The 20,330-nt window shown below is 45.7% G+C and overlaps 1 protein-coding gene across 2 annotated transcripts in view; it reads right to left on the reverse strand.

The window, feature by feature from the left end:
• GALNT16 (polypeptide N-acetylgalactosaminyltransferase 16) overlaps window positions 1-20,330 on the reverse strand; it is a 78,900-nt gene that overhangs the window by 40,069 nt on the left and 18,501 nt on the right. For both annotated transcript variants that reach the window (XM_087746478.1, XM_087746477.1), the window contains exon 2: window positions 283-458. In XM_087746478.1, coding sequence (XP_087602604.1) covers window positions 283-458 — 176 coding nt within the window. The remainder of the gene's footprint in view (window positions 1-282; window positions 459-20,330) is intronic.

Here is a 20,330-nt window from a genome sequence, read left to right on the forward strand (position 1 = left end):
AATTTGAGCTGCAATGGAGAGGCTGTGCTGAAACAACAAGATGACACTTGGACCTGGGAGAAGAGATGCTAGAAAAGCAACAAACTGGGACCGAATTAGTCAAGGGTCTCTGTGCATTTGAGACCTTTCCAGATTAACCATGAAATACAGTGAAGTAATGGACCGACGCTGGCAAAGAAAAACCCAAACCATCCTTAGTCAACATTGCAGAACAACACAGGAGGGCAGTGGACTCCCCACACCAAGCAGCAGCCATGGCTTGGAGCAAGGGCTGCACGGTACCTGTAGTGCCTGGTGTCCCGAATGGGCCGATCGCTGCTGAGTTTGTCGCTCTCTAGCTGATTAAAAGCATGCTGGCGGTAGGGGTCTTCTCCGGCCTTCAGCAGCTTTGAGGACAAGTAAGCCTTTTCATCAAAACCCCTCCGGCTGTTCTTCTCTCCTTGGGGAGCCCTTGTCATCTAGAGCAGAGACAAGCATCAGAGCATCAGGGAGAGCAGCCGACTCATGTTTAGACACAGGTAATAAGTTCAGACACACACATTAAGACAGGTTGTTTACCACATGTCTGGAAGTGGCTCAGGTATGGGGGAAGGCAGGACAGGCAAGAGCTTGGAAAGGAAAGCAGGAAACCCTCACAGATAGGGTGTTACAACTGCAGGCCTCGCTATCCCTACTGACTGAGCTTGGGACGAAAGCTGCTGTTCCTGACAGCACAGGCAGAGCCAAACTCCCTTTAGCGCTTGTTACGCAGAACGTGTGAGACTGCAGGCATTTGGAAACCCTTCCAGGCAACGTGGGTTTGAGAGCAGCCCCCATCCAATGTGGCTAAAACACAGTATTTTGAGGAAAAACAGTTTCAGCCTTTCTGCAGTTGCTATCACATGCAAGCACAGAGGCAGCTGATGCAACAGGTTCCTTGCTGTGCCTTGCCCAGCTTTGCCCAGTCTCACAGAAGCCCATGATAAAGTTGGAAGCTGCATGTGACTGTCCCCAATCCCATGCAAGACCTAAAACTCCTGGGCCATCCCTCCTCTCTCCTAATTTCCCTCTACCTTTCCTAGGCCACAGAGTCAGTGCAATGCCAGCACCTGAAGACCATTCACTAGGACCACCGAGAGGGAGGACAGGCACAGTTCCAGCCCATGCTGAACTCTTAGATATAAGATTTTGGTTGGAAACAACCTAGAAACTGTAAAATATCAGCTTATAAAGCAATCAGGATTGTTTATACAATAAAAGTATTTTAATAAATTGTCTATGGTAGCCATTTGATAGACCAAATCATGAAGAAGCCATAAAATGCTCCCAGCCTTGCACGAAGGAGTGCTGGAGCTCCTTAAAAAAGGCAGATTCTGGCACATCCACATCTCACCCAAAGCGCTGGACAATCCCCAGATCTTGAGATCCTTCTGTGTAAAATAGTTTGGATACCCTCTAATACTAGGCTTGATCATGTTTCTCCCTCTGCTATAAGGCTCCTTTTAGGAGTTTTAGAGGGCAAGAGACCGTGGACTGGTCCCCAATATCACACAGCGTTTTGGTTCAGCCATCTAAATGGGCTGGGAAACAACTCAAGAGACACAGCACCACGGCAAATTCCTGAAGCAGGAGAGCGCTTAGAAGAACAAATGTCTCTGCCCCTTTCTCTGAGAAGGGCTACCCTGCAGCAAAGACAACCCTAGGAGAACCAGACAGTTGGGTAAGATGATGGCAAATGAAATTCAGTGTAGACAAGTGCAAGATAATGAACATTAGAAGAAACAAATTGAACTACTCATGCGCATTGATGGATTTCAAATGAACCATGACAACTCGGGTTACGGATCTGAGCGTCGCTGTGGACAGCATAATGAAATCCCACTCTCGGTCTGCCGAGATGGGAAATACAGCAAATCGAGTGCCCTGCGAATGGGACAGAGAAAACTGAAACTACGGTGAACGCTGTTGTATGAAATCAGTGACAGCTCAGCAGCTGTGGCCAGAGCGCCAGCTTTGTCAAACTGACCTCTAGAAGGAAGCTACTAGAGGATGAAGAGAAATTAAAGGTTAGGACTATTTGATTTGGAGAGAAGATGAATGAAGTCAGAAAAAAATTGAAGAAGGCCCATCAAATTATGCCTCATACAGCCAAGGTCAGATTTCCCTTTCTTACCATACAAGAATGTGGGAAACGTCTTTTCATAGGAAATAAAAAAAGCGCCACTATTTTCAACACAAAGAAACTTATTCAACCACTGCACAAGCAAGCTGCTGCATATGGATTTACCCTAGTGCAGGACTCGCATAGGCACACTTCGGCAGATAAGTCTGCCTCCTTCCCACCCCTGCAGGCAGCGAGCACCCTGCCCTGCTGCCCCTCCGCGAGGGACGCCATCGTCCCCCCGCCACCGCCGCCCCCCCCGGCTGGGCATGTCGCTGGGTTAGGGCAACAGCTCACTTACCTGTATGGCTGGTTTCACAGCCTGCTGCCTAGACTCCCCCTTGAAATGGTATTTTTAATACGAGGAGGAAAATAATTACTTTAGTACCTCCAGAAATTGAAATGTTTTCCTCTTTTAATTCATACTAGGCGTTTTGTCAAACTTAGCTTCCATTTCTTTTTCCTCTTGCCCTAGAAAACAATACTGATCTGTAGCAAAGGCCTGGCTTATCATGCACCTTTAAATATTTTGGGGTCACTTGCTTGCCCTTTACTACTTATGTCTGTCTCCCCAAGATCTGGAAAAACAACAGCGGGTTTTGGTTTATATTGCCATGAACGTTGTGCAAAAAGCTAGAAGTAGCAACAAGTCTTGAGGAGCCATTTTGTCAGGGCACTGCAGGGGCCCGGGGGCTCCCCATGGTGGGGCTCAGGGCAGGGCCTGGCAGCCAGGGCCTGTCCCACCCTCCAGCCAGGAGCGGGACAGCTGGGGGCACCGTGGCAACCCCAACCCCGGGTACTGGGCACCTCTCTGGGGACAGGACAGGCCGTGGGCCCACCTTGGCTGTGGGGAGCTGGAGACCAGCCCTGCTGCGGCATGGCTGGGGCAAGGGCTGACAGCCCCGGGGGTCCTGGGCCATAGGCAGGGTGGAGGGAGCCCCAGGGGGCTGAAATGGGGTCCTGGGCCGTGGGCAGGGTCGGGGGAGCCCCGGGGAGTGGGCAGGGACAGGAAGGCCCATTAGTGCCTTCAGGGGCATGACACATTCAAAATTGAACGATTAGGGGTAATTCCTCTAGATACTACGGTTCTCACGTTACTTCACATTACTCACATTACATCAAATTTAAAAAGTGGTAAAAGAGCATTGGGAATTAATTGTCAGTTAAGAACATTTCTCATTTTTATCTCAGGCAGTATCTCTTCAAACAGGGAAAAGGGAGGATTCGGGGGATCATAGCTCAGAGGGCCTAGCTTCAGCTTCCAGAAAGACAGCTGATCAACAGGTAATCAACAGGTAATCAACAAGTAATCAAACAACTGATCTTGAGCACCAAGAAGATAACAAGGTAATAAATAGGAGCCAACTGAGATTTGTTAAGACCGCATCATGTCAGACTAACCTAATTTTCTCCTGTGATGGAGTAATCAGTCTTCAGGGTGTAGAGAAGCAGTACATAGATACATCATGACTTTGGTAAGGTGTTTGATAGGGACTGGTAAGATGTTGTCATTATCAAGCTAGAGAAATAATAGTCTAGATGAAACTAATGCAGAATGGGTGAAACAGGTTGGAAAGCCACCGTCAGAGCAGAATTACCAGCTCTTCACTGTCAGAGCAGAGAGCCAGTGAGAGCTGTGGTGAGAGCAGGTCTTAGGGGTTTGTTCTGGATCCAGCACTGTTCAGTATTTTCGTAAGCACCTTGGATATTGAGACAGAGAACATTTAACAAATCCACAGGAAATCCAGCGAAAGTGTCAGACGTATTGGGGAACAGGATTAGAATTCAAAATTGTCTCAACAAATGGGGGGAAAAAAGTCTGAAAACAATAAATACAATTCAATAAGGCCCCATAGACCTCTACAGTTTATCAGGTCTGCGCTAATACAAAACATGGAAGAAACAGCAAGGTAGCAGCTCCTCAGAAAAGCCCTAGATATTACAGCTCATTACAAAGCACACAACAGCAAAGCCCAATAAAGAGAAGAGAGCAAACACCATCCTGAGTGGAGCCCAGACAGCTACAGACAAGCCTGGCAAAGCAAACATAAAGCTTATATTTAAAGACTGACTTGCTTTATCAGATTCTTTTCCTAGAATATAGATGTTTGACTACAGGACATTTTTCACTGTTAATTGAAAACATACTTGACAGGAGCAGCACAGGTTCTCTATGCAATAGTAGTCCGTCCTCTGCCAGACCCTCTAAGGAGGGTGGACCAATGTCTCTTTCCTCTCCCTTCAAATTAACACCTCTCACTTCATAAGAAATGAGATGTCAATATAAGCACATATGAGCTTTGGGTATATTAAAGGCACAGTATGTACAGCTGAGTGCAGAGTTAAGACTTTTACCACATCAACAGGACAGTTCATACCTGTAAGTTCTCTATGTAGCTACACACCCTGTAGCCCCATGCTTGAGGCTGGAACAACAAGTGGGAGTTATGGGAGCAGAAGAGCCCAGTTCCTTCTGACTGATGCTCTGTGATAGACCAAAAAAAATTTGCTAGATGAAAGCAGAAATAAAGATGAATAGGCACTGGAAATGCGAGTGTCTAGACTAGGGATTAGCAAAGTAGTTTGCACAAATTAAGGTTTGTCCCAAACACTGCTGAGACCTCTAACACAATTCACATACCAAGATTTCAGGAAGTACTGTAAACCTTCTTATCTCATCTCGCCATTTTTCACTTTCACATACGCTTTTCCCTTTCAGTAACAGAATAGACTGAGTTGCTCTTCTGCTGTTGAAAGCACATTCTTACTTGTGTTTTGACATGGTTCAAGAGACCAGAAACTATTTAAGTAGTGAAATTAACTTTGTAAGCAAGGGATTAAGGGAAAGGAATTAATGCCATGCATATCTATGAAAACTTGAGAGGCTCATTTCTTGACTAGCACAGTGATATTCCTCTAGGCCTGATCACTTGTAAAATAGCAAGACTATAATACAGACAGTGCCACTCACCTCCATGCATTGGCACAGTCTGCCACCAGACACAGGCACGCCAGCTCCAACATCGTGCAAACAGCCACTAAAACCAGAGCAACTGAGGACTTCAGGGTCCCAAGATATTTTTTTGTAACAGCAGGCTTGGCCAAATTCAAAAAGTATAACCATACTCCAGGGGTCATGAGGAATCATTACCTAACTAGAGTAAGGTATGAAAAACTCTCAAAGGTAAGTGCAATTAGTCATTTTACAGTTACTGCGAAGTTAGTCCAACAGCAGTTTTATATGACAGGACATATACCTTGCAGCTTTTGCATATCTTTCGTACAAGTGTTTAGCACTAGTACAACAAATGGAGCAGGGGGCTGCCATGCTTCTCTTTTGTTTTAAGCTCATTTTCATGATTGTGTCAGCTCTGTCAAATCCCAGGACAGAAGAGCATCAATCACAAGCCATCCCCAGTAAATGCCTTTCCCTGGAAGAACTAACTGACCAGGAAGGTCTAACTGATGAATATGGACACAAAGCAAGCCAGGGAGTAATAACCTCACCAAACCTTCCTCCCTCTCGAGGACCCCCTTTGATTTATCCTGCTGCCGCAGCCTCACATACTGCCAATGCCATGATCCCCAACCCTGCCAGCACCTCCCTCCCACCAGCCCTGCAGGTCCAACCCCCCTCAGCAGAGGTTTCCCCTCTGAACTGGTTTAATGCCCATTGGGTTGAGATACAACCTTGCTGGCTGAGCAAATCATCTTCCCTCAGAGCAAAGGCCAGGGCCAAGTCACCTCTATAAACCCCAGTGGAGCTGCTGGGGCCTGCACAGTGTGAAATTTTTCTCCGTGGGCTCACTCCACTTGCTCCATACACTGTCCCAGTGACCTGAAGACAAGTCCCAGAGAGGACAGGACAGCACAGCACCATCACCAGCAATCAGACGCTAGGGAGCACAGCAGTGTTTGGGGATGCTACAGGTGCTGCTCAGCTCTGTAAGCCATATGCTGGCACACGGACGGGCTACAAATGGCGCAGAGCACAGACAGGACAGGACTGAGAGCTGCAGAAGCTCCCAAGAAATTCCCAGGAGATCCTGTTTGCCCAGGGAGCAAACTACTCTTTATGGGCTAAACCTGCAAGATATGGCCTCTTGAATGCCTGTCGCCTTTTAGAGGGTGTGTTTCATTTCCAGTTGGGTTTAGGAATCCCAGTGTGCACATGGCTCTTGTTATATCTCATTAAATAGTCCATATAGTTCTCTGAAAAATTGCTCAAAATACTTTTAGAGAAAAGGCGGTGCCTGACAGCACAGGGCCTATTTTATTCATGCTTTGTTTAACTGTGTAAAGCATTTTAAATGTGGTTTAGGAACCATGCTCTTATGGAACTTCTGTTATGAAATGTTAATAAAAATTACCACAGTTAAATAAAACCATCTCTGTTCTTTGAGAAGTGCAAATGCTGACAGAGGAGCTCAGAGACCGATTTGAATGTTTTGTTTGTAGCTTGCACAAATTGGAGTAACACAATGGAAGAAGTAAAGCAACTTGAATCGATCAGCTCCCACACCAGCTAGTTGGCCACAAGAGATTTTCTACTGCCATCAGCACTGGGCAATCTTGAGGCCTGCTGCCAGTTCCAAATTGGGCTGAAGAGACCAGTGGTGGGCCCTCAGGGGAGGCTATTTTCAATACCCTCTCGCTGAGAAGAGGCCATGGTTGCCAGCTCACAGGATTTCTCCAGGCCCTGTGACAGAGCTGTAGTCACCAAGGGATGGTGGGAGTGAGAAGCAGGGAAAGTCTGATGGGGCTTGCTTTCCAGCACTGCTGCTGCCCAAGGTGCCTCTCCACCTCCCTATTCTCTTCCACCGTCTCCTGGCATTTATTGCCTTCTGTGCCTGCAGAGGCAATTCTCTGCCAGCTCTGCAAGACTGCATCTCTGCTCTCTTCTGTTTTAGCCCTGAGAAACCCTTTGTCCTCATCCCTGCCTCATGGCTAGGAAGTCATGGGATTCCACAAAACTTTTTCTATTTTGTTCTTCTCTTCTTCCCTCACAGTTTTGCCAGACATTGAGCTGTTGACAAGGACAGTGTCCTCAAGCATCTGGCCTGAAAAGGTGTAAATCCTGTATAAGGCAAGAAAAGAGAAGCAATTATTTTTCTGTGTTTGGTTTCCACAGCAATGTTCTCCCCACACCCATCGATTTTTGGATGCTACTTTCAGATCCTCCTCCAAGAGACACAGAAGATGGCACAGTGTTTTCCATGTTATTGCCTACAGCCTGGATGAGGTGAACATCACACTCTCCTATGATGTCTGTCACAAGCAGACATGGGTTGTTAGTGTGAAGAGTTTAGAAACAGAATGTTGTTGACCTACAGGTCACAACAGTGTGTTGACAGACAAGGCTTGGCCACTACCTTTCAAGTAGACTTGCCATGGTTTGACAAGCTAGTCTTTTGGGCAGTTTTGGGGAAGAAAGTAGGCAAAACAAGAGAGGAAAACAGTGTGGGAGAAGTTTACAGAGAAAGCAGCAAAAAAAACCCAAGAGCAATTAAGTTACTACCTCTGCCTATCACGAGTGGTGGTTCTCTGATAGCTTCACACACCACTACCCTCATCCAACTTCTCAGCATATGGAAAGGTGGTGTCTGTCCTACCATAGTCCCAACTCCTTGCTTTCATGTCTAAGAACTCACAACCTTGCTCCTGAGACAGCCATGTGGCCTCTGCCTAATGATCCCACTCAGCCATCTCTTTAGTGACCCTGTGGAGAAGCATGCTTCTTATGATATTTCATCCTGATCCTGCAAGTCCTTGTCTACAGAAGGGAGGGATGCTTCCAGGAAGCACATCTGGATCACTTTGCCCAGGTCCCAAAGGTATGCAAAGCAGCACAAGTTGACAACTGGAGGACAGCCAAAAGTAACACACAGTGCATAAGCGCCAGCACTACAGCACATATCAGTCTCATTCATTTTGCAGACAGCAACCCTAAAGAGTGCGGGGTACTCGCTGCCACGCTGGTTATATGAGCTCAGCATCATACTGCATGCAAACAAGTCACTTCCACATGCAGTGACTAGCTTCAGCATGAACTAGCCCCTCTCCGCCCTCATGTAGATTAGCAGTCCATGCATAAATCATGCCTACTTGGATTCCCTTCTGAATACAGTCCTGATGTATATTCATTGTAGAATGGTAACATGAGAAGCTGGAATTTATCATACAACTTCACGTGACAGGGGCACAATACCACTGGTTATCATGCTCTATTGCTGGCCAAGACAGATGTAGCATATACAGATATAACATATAGCAGGAGATGACTTCCGTAAAGTATGTCCATCTTTGCCCCAGCTATGTAATCCTGAATAGACCTTGAGCAGTCAGCAAGGGCTGGATCCTGCAAAGTTTTCTGGCCCAGCTGCCCAGAGGCAGGAAGACATTGCCCATAACTGGAGGGAGGGGACATGATGCCCTGCGGCATTCTTCTAGTCTTTTGTTTTTAGGAGTGTTGAATAAAGCAAAGCAGTGGAAGCTGAAAGGGCTTCAAAGATAGATGCCTGAGGGCACTTTCTTCCAGACAGCTCTGAGGAAATGAGCCTGCTCAGAACCGTGGAAAACCAGACCCCAGATGAGATGAAGCAGCTGCCAAGGCCTATTCCATCCCTCAGTTTGAAGTACAATGCACACAGATGTCCATTATGCAAAACTGAAAAATTATATTACAATTTTTGTTTTTAATATATTTATGACATTCACATACTTTGATTTTGTATAAACACCCACATGTCCAGACACACATACATATGGCTTCTATGTTCATTTCATCTTCATCTCATTTTTTCTCTATTTGGCAAATTTTCTTGTGACATGAACACTGCCATTTTTGCTGGGAGAAACCTTTATGCTTTTATATTTCTCTCCAGGAGAAAAAACAACGCGGAAAAAACTCTGAAAAATAGTGGGGGGATGGTCTTCAAATTCCTGAGTACCAGCACGGGAGAGAAGTGTGAGGTCTGTGGGGTTGTTTTTCCCTGAAATAGCACTTGTTTTCCAAGCGTACCTCTCTCTATCCACGAATATCCATGACAACATCTGGCGTCAGGGAGAAGACAGACATGACAGCGCACTCTTTGAATACCTAAGGGACTAGGCAGTTCGTGCTGGCACCCCCACCAAAACAGCGGCATTGTCAGAAAGAGATCCCAAGGGGGATCATAGTGGGGACATAGTGCCTCTGGGAATTAAGGTTTTGTACAGAGAAACGACAGTCACATGGAAACGACGGTCACATGGACACGAAGCCATCTACATTCAGACATCTGTTTAGTATCACATAGCAAACCTCCTTAGCAAAAGCCATCTGGGTTACTTACTGTGTATAGGAGTACTGCTCTGCTAAAGGTTATACATAAACAGTTTGAAAAGTGTGTTTCGAGGTCCTTCAGAGCAAAAAAAAGGCTCTACAGGAAGTTGCACTTTTGCTTCTGGAAAAATATCCCGGTCTTTATAGACATTTAAATATGTAAAGGACGTTCCTTGTTTCCAAGTGATTTTGAATTCTTAAAACAAAGAAGAAAAAGGCACAACGTTTTATCACCTGTCTTCTAAGTGTTAGATGCTCAGTGGCCATTTAGACATTACTTGAACCCTGATTTATAGCATCTGTATCAAGACAGATTGACATAGCATTCTGTATCAAGACAGATGATGCCCTCATGACTACCTGGTAGCACCTATGAAGCCAATAAAACAGTTCAAATGCGGGTGGTCTAGGTCTTCATTAAACATATCAGTGACATAAACTGTGTCTCTCTATGCTCACTCCCCCACCTACGCTGTCTGCACAGACACGTGTGTCTGTGCCTCCTGTGCTGATGTACTAATCTATTCCCTTTGAACTCAAGTGACCTACATTCAGCCTTTTCCTCCCAGTGAATCACAACTGTCTAGAGTGACAGATGCCTCCACAGATATTTTCTCAGAGGAGAAAGCAACTTTAGACCTCATAAGCTGCTAACGTAGTCAGCAGTGAACTAGTTACTTAAGAGATGAGCAGAGGTCAGCTAGCACTGAGGAGCGGGCACTGCTCACCCAAAGCATTAAAATATTTAATTATATTAAACTTGGGGCTCATTTTCTTTGCCTTCAAGATCACGCTGTAAGGGCTTTTTGCTAAGGCTAGAGAAAGGAAGTTGAAGTACCTTTTTAATCATTCATCCTCAAGAGCTAGAGCTTTAAACGGAGATTAGAAGATTAAGAATAAAATAGCGTGGTTTTGCAACTAGCCAACGTTCACACTCCGCAGAAATACTGTGCACATGCACAGCTGAGCCAGGCAGACAAGGGGATGTTTCACACCCCCACCAGGGACAAACCCAGCCCCACAGCAGGAGGTGGGAATTTCTCCCCATCTTCCAGCAAGGAAAGATTTTTCCCCAAGATGTTTTTGTTAGTGGGTCTTGTTCCATCAGTCATGATTTTGAATATTATCCAGTTCCGCACTAACTCTCTCCTCTCTCCCCGTGTTAATCACCAGCTAGATGCTGTTACAGCCTCTCACAGATAGCTGCACCATGCAGGTGGGAAGCACAGCACATCCTGCAGACCCAGCCGGGTGGCAGGCTGGCCTCAGGGAGCCACATTCCTGCCTTTGTGCCGGCTGGGGTACCACGCTGTTCCTGGAGGCTGGCTCACAGCCCAAGCCTGCACGGAGCTTGTCTTCCCAAGAAATAACACCTGGGTAGGACGCGACCTTGACAAGTCAGGTAATTTACCATGATGCTCCACACAACTCTTCTTCACATTAGCTTTTGAACATCACACAGAAAGGCTCTTGGCAGGACCCATTGGCTGGGAGTTAGCCAGGCCCAATATGAAAATGCAACTTGTCTGTAAACCAACAACAGAGTGACTTAATATAACTCCTCGTGCCGCTGTTGAATCATGACCTGGTTTCTTAGAGAAGTTCAAGAATGACCTTCAGCTCACAATGCAGACTTTTATTTCGGAGGTTCAAAGCCATGAGATCTGTCCCCAGGGACTGTACTGGTACTCTTTCTGTAGTGACAGTAGTGATGGTGCATATGCATCCATGATTTATTACAAAAATGAGTCCTTTCTGCACAAGACCTTGTTCACTCAGATATGTTCTCTGCCATGCATTCAGCCCTGCAGCATGCAACATTATCTTCTAATAGTGCAAAAACACATTGTCTATTTGTCTGTGAAGATTTGAGAATATCAGGCCGTTGGTACTTTGTTTAGGAACCAAATGATATTCCATTTTAATTGGTTAATTTTTCTGTTACTGTATTGCTCCAACTCCAGGACTCAGCAATCAATTTGAACTGACAAGACCCTCAGAGCCGTGCTCTGCTCCTGCTTGGGTCTCCATTTGCAAAGGCATTAAATTCACCTCCTCAATAGCAAATTTAATCAAGGATGGTGCATACCAATGAAGAATCATGAAATGGGCTCATATATGCCTGTCAAATATGAAAAACCCCCGTGTTATGCTATGCAGGCCTCTGTCATCCTAGACTTCAATCACATTATTTATAGAGGCCTCCTCAACAGCCTCCCTGCTCTGTTATTTAATCACTGTCAACCAAGAAAGAGCTGGGCATATAAGGAAGAGCAGAGCCATTGAAGCAGGCATCACAAAAATGCACGCATCTGACAGTCTTGAAATACGCTCAGAACAGGTATGAAAACCACTTCCCACAGAAACACGGTTCTCCCCATGCACACAGCGCCATGGTCCCCCACACAGCCACTCATCTCATTCTGCAGGTGCAAACTGCGGCAAAATAAAGTCAATGATTGCAATGACCAGCAAGGATCTTTAAAAAGTCCATTACTCTGTCAATCCCCATCCAATACAAAGGGCAGCCATCATCTGACTCCGCACATACAGTGCTCACAGTTCTGTTGAGTGTCTCGTAAGATCATCTCATAAAGATGCAACTCCTGCGTTATGTTGTTAGGAGAACTCGTAGATTTTCGTTTGAAAGGGTAATTTTTTCCCTTTGTAGTTGCAGAAGAGAAAAAGGTGGATACCTAGAAGTTAAAACCCCAGAAGGTGAAGATAAAGGACACGACACAAAACTTGATTTTCAAACCAAGTAATGTTTGAATGTTTGAATGTTTGTGGTCAGCAATAACACTGCTACAGAAACCTTGGGCTATAGCTGGTTTTTGGCCTGGCTAAACCATAAGTCTGATCAGGCAGATTTTGGGAGCTTCGTTTATTAAAAGATATGCCTGACATTTTTCTCCACATGTTCAACTAGTGAGTTTTTGCCCACATTTCATTTTCAGAAAGCTCACAGGGCCCTGCAGTCTGGTCCCACTTTCCTCGCACCACGCACAGCCTGCACTCCTGACCACCTCCGGCTGGCTGGCTCGCAACCCAGCCACCAGCTCAGCAGTTTCCACCCTGCCAGCAAGTTTTCAAACTGAAAGTTCATGCATGTGTCATGAGAAAAATGTGGGTGTCTCTTTCTGATAGCCAGGGCTGTGCCCCTAACCTTTTGCTTCCCAGAGGAGCGTTGTGTGAGTAGAACTGATGCTGTCAAGGAAGACCGTTTTCCCTTCTCAAGATCCATCAGATGCATTTTTTTAAATTCTCTTCTTCCAAAGTATGACAGCTGAGTATAACCAGTAGGGCTGAGCAAACTCCATTCATGTCTTTGGGCAGCGGCACAGCCCAGCTTCCTTCCCATTGCCTAGGGAGCACCAGGCAGGTGCATTTTTCACCACACATTTATTTCACCAAAGAGAGAACACAGCTCCAAAAAGCCACCAGTGCTGCGGTGGCCAAAGAATCTTGCCTGGGCCTTCAGCAGCCTTCCTAAACACAAATAAAAAATAAAACCTGGATACATTCAGTCATGTCACAGCTCCATGAAAACCGCAGGGCTGCTCACGAGGATGAGCTCTGCTTGATGAGGTCTGCTTGCTCCTTTCCGCAGAGAGCAGCATGAAGCACAGAGGCGTTGTTTGTGTTCAGAGGAACACAATGTAAAAACCTAAGTTTGCTGTAAATTACTAGTGAAATCCAGTGGCAAAATTCCCAGTGACATCAACAGGACAGGACTTCAGCCACAACAAGAATATAAACAGAGAGATACAAACACACACACAGAGTAGTCATCAAGGCCCCCGTTTTCCACTACCTTTCAGTCATTCACACGCATGATTTTATTATGATCTATTGGAAAAATCAAACTGTTTTAACATACTGAACTTCCCCTTCTTCCAAATCTTTATTTGCCCTGGAAAATGGCTTGTTTATAGAAACGATTCTAACTAATATGTTGTTAAATAGCCTTCATTACCCAGAAGACAAAGAACATATGAATTTCTAGCTGGAGGTTGTAGTGGTGAGGTAAAGGTTAAATGCAATACAGCTTTTTAGAGACATGGTGTCTGTAACGCAATTCATTTTCTCCCAGATAGAAAAAGATGTTGAGACATTCTTCACATTTCTGGCTTGCTCTTGTTGGGTTTTAGCATTTCTGGCTCAGGAGGGAACAGGGAGATGAACAAACATGAACGAAGGAAATGTGCTGACAGGTTTCTTCAAAGTAGGTTTAAAAAAATTCATAAAACCAAAAGCAGAGCTGTGGTTGCAAGCGCTGGGACAGACAGCACCAAAGATATGACAAAATAAAGTTAAAAAAACCCAAACCAGAAAACCAGCCACCAAAAAACTTGAAGACCTGTTAGAAAGGGAACAAGATGCGGGAGGCCTAAACGGCAAAAGGTGAATGTGAAAGAGGAATTAACTTGTAACTCTGCATTACACAGTCTGGAATAAGCATTTCTTACTGCAGCTGGTTGGATGTAGAAGGTATTCTATATAGTGAGTCTGGCTGTGGCAGGACTACAGAGCGACAGCACCCAGGCAGTGTATTCACCCGCACGGCCGGTAGGGTGGCAGTCTGTCCCTGCCACTGCTGAAGGTGGTCTGACCAGCAACATACCGAACGCTAATAAAGGACAAAACTCTTTAGCAGAGCAGCACCTCCCACTGAATAAAATGCATTTAATGGTTCAAATCTTATTTTTGATTAGCACAAAGGCAGCTCCCACTGAGACCTCTGCAGCCAAAGGCTGTGAGCCAGAGCACGCACAGCAGCTCTCGTGCCCACTGAGTAACGTTCACCGCTCAGGATCCAGCCAATTGCCAGGACAGCATTTTTCCATCTTTCTCCGTAATTAACAGATGTTTAAGCAACATGACTTGCTCTGGCTCTCTGAAACCAGTGACGAGAGATGTACCAAACTTTTACAGGAGCACCTCCTTCAGGACTTTACCTTAGTTGAAGGGCACTTTGCTGTCTGTCAATATATACATATTACTTCATCCAGCTCCCTCCCTTGCCCCCTCCACCTCAAAGCAATATTAAAAGGCATATTTAAGGTGGTAGAGTCAAGCACTCAGCACAGAGGGCAATCCTGAGTTACAAGTGTCAGCGCAAAGCTAGTTTTACCATGCATGTCCACTACCAGCATTAACTGGCGTGACTGCGCGTAATTACATGCCATCACGTGCCCTCGCACAGGAGACTGAGCTCCCTGGAGTTCTTCCCTTGCTTCCCTGCAATCACGTGCAAAGCAGAACAGAAACAAGTGGTGTGCCAAAAGCGTCCAGACCAAGTCCCCAGTGATATCTCACACACTCAGTAGCTTCCACTAAGTTGAAGCCAGAAATGGTAGTTAGGAAGACTCAGCCTGTGACTTGGTCCCGAGGGGAGCCGGAGCAGCGGCAAGCCAGAGAAATCCTTGCATTACAAGAGGCAGCTTCCTTTTCACATGCCAGGATCCTTTCAGGATAATCCCTCAGGGAGGGCTGCAGGGAAACAAGACCTCTTTTAGGAGGCAGCATTTTGAGGTCTTTTTCTCCTCTTTAAAGCCAGGCCTTCTCAGGGCAGGTCTTCTTCTCTCCTAACATTAGCCTCCACTATTATAGCGGGGTCCCCTACACCTCCATAATTGCCCTGGTGAAAGTTCCTTCCCTTTTTCCCCTGCTCTGTTGCCCAGTCCTGCCATATTTTTCGGGAGATGGAAGGAGATGCGGAGGGGAAGATGGCTATCCGAGTTACCAAGACACCCCATGCTTTAGCAGTGCTTTGGAAGAACCTGCTCTCCATCTCAGCCAGAAACTCAAAGCTCTCTGCTGCTGGCACCTCCCCTCCTTCTTCACTGATTTTAACACTGCCCATAATAGAGTGAAAATGGAAGACAAGAATGAAAACAAAGCAAAACCCAGAACCACTGCACACACAACTGAACACCATGCCAGGGAGGAAGCTGAGCTCCCTTTGCCTTCTCCCAGGCCTGCCGTTGAACGTACCAGTGGATGCTGCAAATGATACCTGATACGCAAAATGCATCTGCCTTCTTCAACTAGTCAAAGCCCCCCAAAAACCCAATGAGAGGCCAAGGTGTTCCTAAACTCAAAATATAGGATATTCCAATGCCGATCCCATAATCAGCTATTTCTGCTCAGCCACAACAGTGCTGTGAAGTGCATTTGGCCCCTCATCTCTCATTGCCTGGGTGGGTAGTGAACAGGCAATGACAGATGCGCACCAACAGCCTGCAACTGCTCCTAGCCTGCCTCAGAGGCAGCAGTAGGTCTCATATTTGGAAAGATCCCAAGGTATCATAAACCTGCTGCTGTTTTCCCTTTACAGCATCATTTCTGTCTCTGATTGCATATGCAACCACCAGGGCACAGGCTATAAAGCCCAAGCCTTCAGTTGATACAGAGATCTGTCTGCATTTCTAGATGTGTGTTACCATAGCAATACCATAGTAATTTTTAGTTTGTTTTGTTGCTTTTGTTTTTTTAAAGCTAGGTTCTTATCCAGTGCAAACACAGCCAGTTCCCAGTTATGTGAGAAGGAAATTAATACTCGCAGCATGCTGTGGATGCGGCAGGGCCTGCTACCTGGGAGCAGGGTGCTGAGAGGAGATGCTCAGCTCCTGCCTCACACCCCACTGCATTTGCAGGGCTCTGCCCACTTCATTCACCAAAGCCATTTCTGATGCCTGCACCCAGCATGGTGTTGCTACCTACCCACGCTGATGAGTACCACGCTACTGTGCCTCCCTACCTCCTCGGGGAGCTCCTGTGATTGACTTTTCTCAGAACAATCATCAGATTGTTATGAGCATCCACTTTCAGCTTCTCCCCTAAACAGCTCAGCCAAAAGCAGCTTACAAGACCAGCACAAATAATGTAAAGCCAACTACTCCTTCAATGCTAGAGTCTACTTCCAGGGTCTGGTAGTGATCTACAGAAGCCTTAATACAACTATCGTAATGGAGTTTTCCAAAACTGCCATATCAATATACGTTGGTCAACAGCTTGGTTTTCAGCATGTCATTCATGGGCTACTCCAAGGAATCTGGAAAAGATGAAACAAGTTGATTGCCGGACATTTACTCCCCCAAATATAATTAACTGTGGTCATGTTCAGAGTCAAGGATACCCAAGGGAGAATCATTCCAGAAGCAGAAAGGTATCCTTTTGTCAGAAGCTTCCCCCCCCCCCCTTAAAAAAGAGCCAGACACTTGGTACATTTGGGTAATTTGGGAAAGCTGACCCTTTAGCAACCAATGCCCCAACTAGGCAGAGCAGAAGAGCTTAGTAGCACACTCTCTGTTAGAAACTAGCAGTTAAGATAAACAATAGAAAACTGTCTCACAGCATCAAATCTTTGTAAGGTACACCCATCATAAAATGGAGCAATTTTTGCAAACCTACCCTCCTGATTTGCTAGGACTACACACTACACATTTCTGTATGCCAGTTTGCAGAGGATAACTGGCTGATACTGTTCCTGCAAATGAATAATCGGTCCTTAAATGCAGCAGTAGAGGTTGGTACTGTAATGCTAAAGGCCTGTGGTTGATATATATCTGTCAGTCATGCGGAACAACAGAATGAATAATTTCGTTCAAGGAAAGCAGAAAGGTATCTTTCAAAAGTCCACTGATCTTTAATCATAGATTAGGGAAGAAATAATGTTTCTTTTTGCAGAAAGTAAGTGATCTTCCTCACCAAAAGTGTAATTGTAGCGTGTGATGGACTGCTTCAAAAATGGCTGTCTTGGAGAGAGGCAATTGACACATACCACACACCATGGTGAAGGTAATGCAATAGCAATTTATATCTCTGCATAACCAGTGTCACACAGTTCAAATCCTACTGTGCCGGGTCTGAGATGTGATGATAGGTGTCAAGAGAAAAAGAGATACCTACCTCAAGGACGATCATTAGCTTGGGAACACTGAAACATCTAACAAAACCTCATGGGTTGAGGTACTACAGCTTCACCTAGCCATCACAAGCAAATGCTCATTTATTGTCGTTTTAATCAATGGAGTTGAAAGTGATTCACTAGTTTTTGCTGGTGGAGCCTCTGCTGCAAGGCTCAGACATCACCTCCAACTGAAGAGGCCTCCACCTGCTGCAAGTCACTGCTGCCTTGGTGAGTTCATCAAAGGATGCATGCCTGAGTCATCCAGTCTTGAGCAGGCCCACCCTCACACAGGAGGGGACTGTAACCTGGCTGGTCCCCAGCTCTTGGATGCCCCAAGTCCTGCTTAGGGATGCCCCAGACAAAAGAAACCCGAGAGGAAGGAATGCAGCTGGGTCCTGGAGCCACCTGCCACCAGCCCTTTCTGCAGGAAGGCTCAGGGGCTTTTAAACTAAGATGTCCAAGATGGACCTCTGCTTGGTGGGGACAGAAGTGCGCCAGCCAAACTGCTCAGGTTTGGTCTCTCATTAGGTAGATATGTCAGTTCCCTTGGTAGATACAGGGAGGCATCCCTCTGACCTCCAATGGTTCTGCTCAGGAGGTCAAACGGCTCGTCACTATTTCATTTGTACCACTCAGAGCAGCAGGAGAAACACTAGATCTGAATTACTACTTTAAATAAACCAGGAAAATTAGTACAGAGATGGTGAAAATCCTCTGTACTGAAAAAAAGTCTCCAGAAGTTATCACAATTAAAATATCATTACAGCATGCACTCATAGCTAGGCTGCCACGTGATCCTCAAGGATGTCAATATATACCCACGCAAGTAACACATACACATTTCCCAGACAACTCAGTCCAACTGTGCACATAGCCACACCTCAGGTTTCCTAAAAAATTATTGTCCCTTTCTTTCCTCATATGAAAGTGAGGAAAGTCTACAGGGATGTTTAAATAGATGCTGTTCTCTGCAGTCTAGAGTGCAGAGAAAAAAGCACAAGGAAACAAAGTTGGTCCTATCTTGCCATGTCAAAATATACTTCCCCTCCAAATTAACTTTCTTTATCCATCCTACCTCTCCCCTGCAAGCTCTCCCCATTCCATGTCACTTAGATGCACTGAGTCAGAGGCTGTGAGACTTTTCTATCTCCAGGTTAGTATTCACTCTCTGGGTTACGGAGCCAGCATTTAGGCCAGCGGCTCAAACTGCAAGGATATTTCCAGCAAGGCTGCTCCAGCAGCCCTTGGAGCTGAACTGAGGGCTCTGAGTCCAAATGGCACTTTTCCTCCCAGTCCCTCCAATCAGTGCTGAACTGGAGCTGGGGGTGCAGCAGCCACCCCAGCAAATGACCATCTTTAACCTGATAACATCTTAGCAGATGACAGCTCATATAAGTACTCCAGCACCCATCAGACATGCCGTTAACAGACTCCTCCTATTATAACATAAAGAGCAATATGCCAGAACCAATTCCTAAATTACCGATAAACTTTGGAGGGAAGCAGTGAGTGGGAAAAATGTATCTAGAGAAGCCATCCCCATCCTCTGTTTTCCCACACACATTCACCCCTTCGATCTCTTCCCAGAGCACCGTGTTAGCCTGTGTGAAGCAACAAGTTTTAAACCAAGAGGGAAAGGAACTCCCTCAACTTCTTTAGTTGATAATGACTTAATGTCACCCTTCACTGCACACTTCCATGATACCAGGCAAGTGACAGAGTCGTCATCCCTCTCACAGCTCCTGGCTAATACCAGTCTAACAACAAGAATTCCCTTTGCAGTCAACCCATCTGAAGCAAAACATTCCCAGAATGGTGTCTTCACCTCTGCCCAAGTGCTTTAACCTTGAGTACAAACATCAACGGCAACAGAGCAAAAATGCTTTCCCTCAGGGACCACAGCCAGCATCTGGTGGAGACCAACTTGGCTTTTATTCCTCCTGTTTCCCCCACACACTCCTTCCAAATACACTTCGCGTCCCTCAGTGTCTTCTCAGTCCAGTTCTTGGAAGATGACCCCTCTGCCCTCAGGCCTCTCATGACCTAGCAGAGCCCCCATCTCCTGCTGGTATGGGGCTGTACTGGCTCAGCCTCTGCCTCTTTCACAGCCCAAAAGAGAGGCAGTACCCAGGGACAAGGAAATACAAGCATCATTTGCAGACAGACAGAGGGGTGTCTTGGTAAGACGAGTTCCTCCTGTGTTTCTTGACCTGCCAAGCACTGTCCCTACTGGCAGCTAGCAAAACCTGGAGAAACAACACAGTTGTTCATGGTAACCTGCAGAGTAAAATATAAGATTAGTGCCTCAACAGAGCAAGAGGAACAATAATAAGTGCCTGCAGGCTCTTAAATCAAATATTCTTGCTCCTTTCAGCAAGCTACCACAGCTGTCCATCCCTTCTTCCCGCTGCATGGCCCCAGCAAGATCTTTTGGAGGACACAATCAATGATGTTCACAAGACGGCAGCAATGTCTTGCAGAGGCCCTGAGAAGTGATTAACACCTCCTTTCCATCTCAGCTCGAAGGGAGAACTGCAAAGCAGGAAACAGCTTCATAAAACACCTACTTCCAGCTCTACCTAAGTCCCTTCATCTGAAAGAACTGGCAAATCTGAAACTCAAAGTGTTTATTTTAATTAACTGCTTCTATTCACCATAAGGATACAAAAGACTTGGATTCACCTTTTTTTTTTTTTTTAAGGAAAATATTGTCCTATAATTAAAAGCAGATAACAGTATTCTCCACCTGGCAACAGCCACTTTAAACTCCTATTTTTATGCTTTTTTGAGCCAGTAAGGCAATTTTACATTACTCACATCTTAAAGAATAAAATTTTCTAGAGAAGAGTTTAATCAATTAATCCTCAGCGCTGTACATAAGATTTTACATGGAGGAATCCAATATGCTATGGATTGTCAGTAGATTCTTATCTATTTTAACTAAATTCTTA

Source organism: Nipponia nippon, unplaced genomic scaffold (genome assembly GCF_047370975.1).
Source record: "Nipponia nippon isolate SJK-2023a ecotype South Korea unplaced genomic scaffold, ASM4737097v1 scaffold_10, whole genome shotgun sequence".
NCBI lineage: Eukaryota > Metazoa > Chordata > Aves > Pelecaniformes > Threskiornithidae > Nipponia > Nipponia nippon.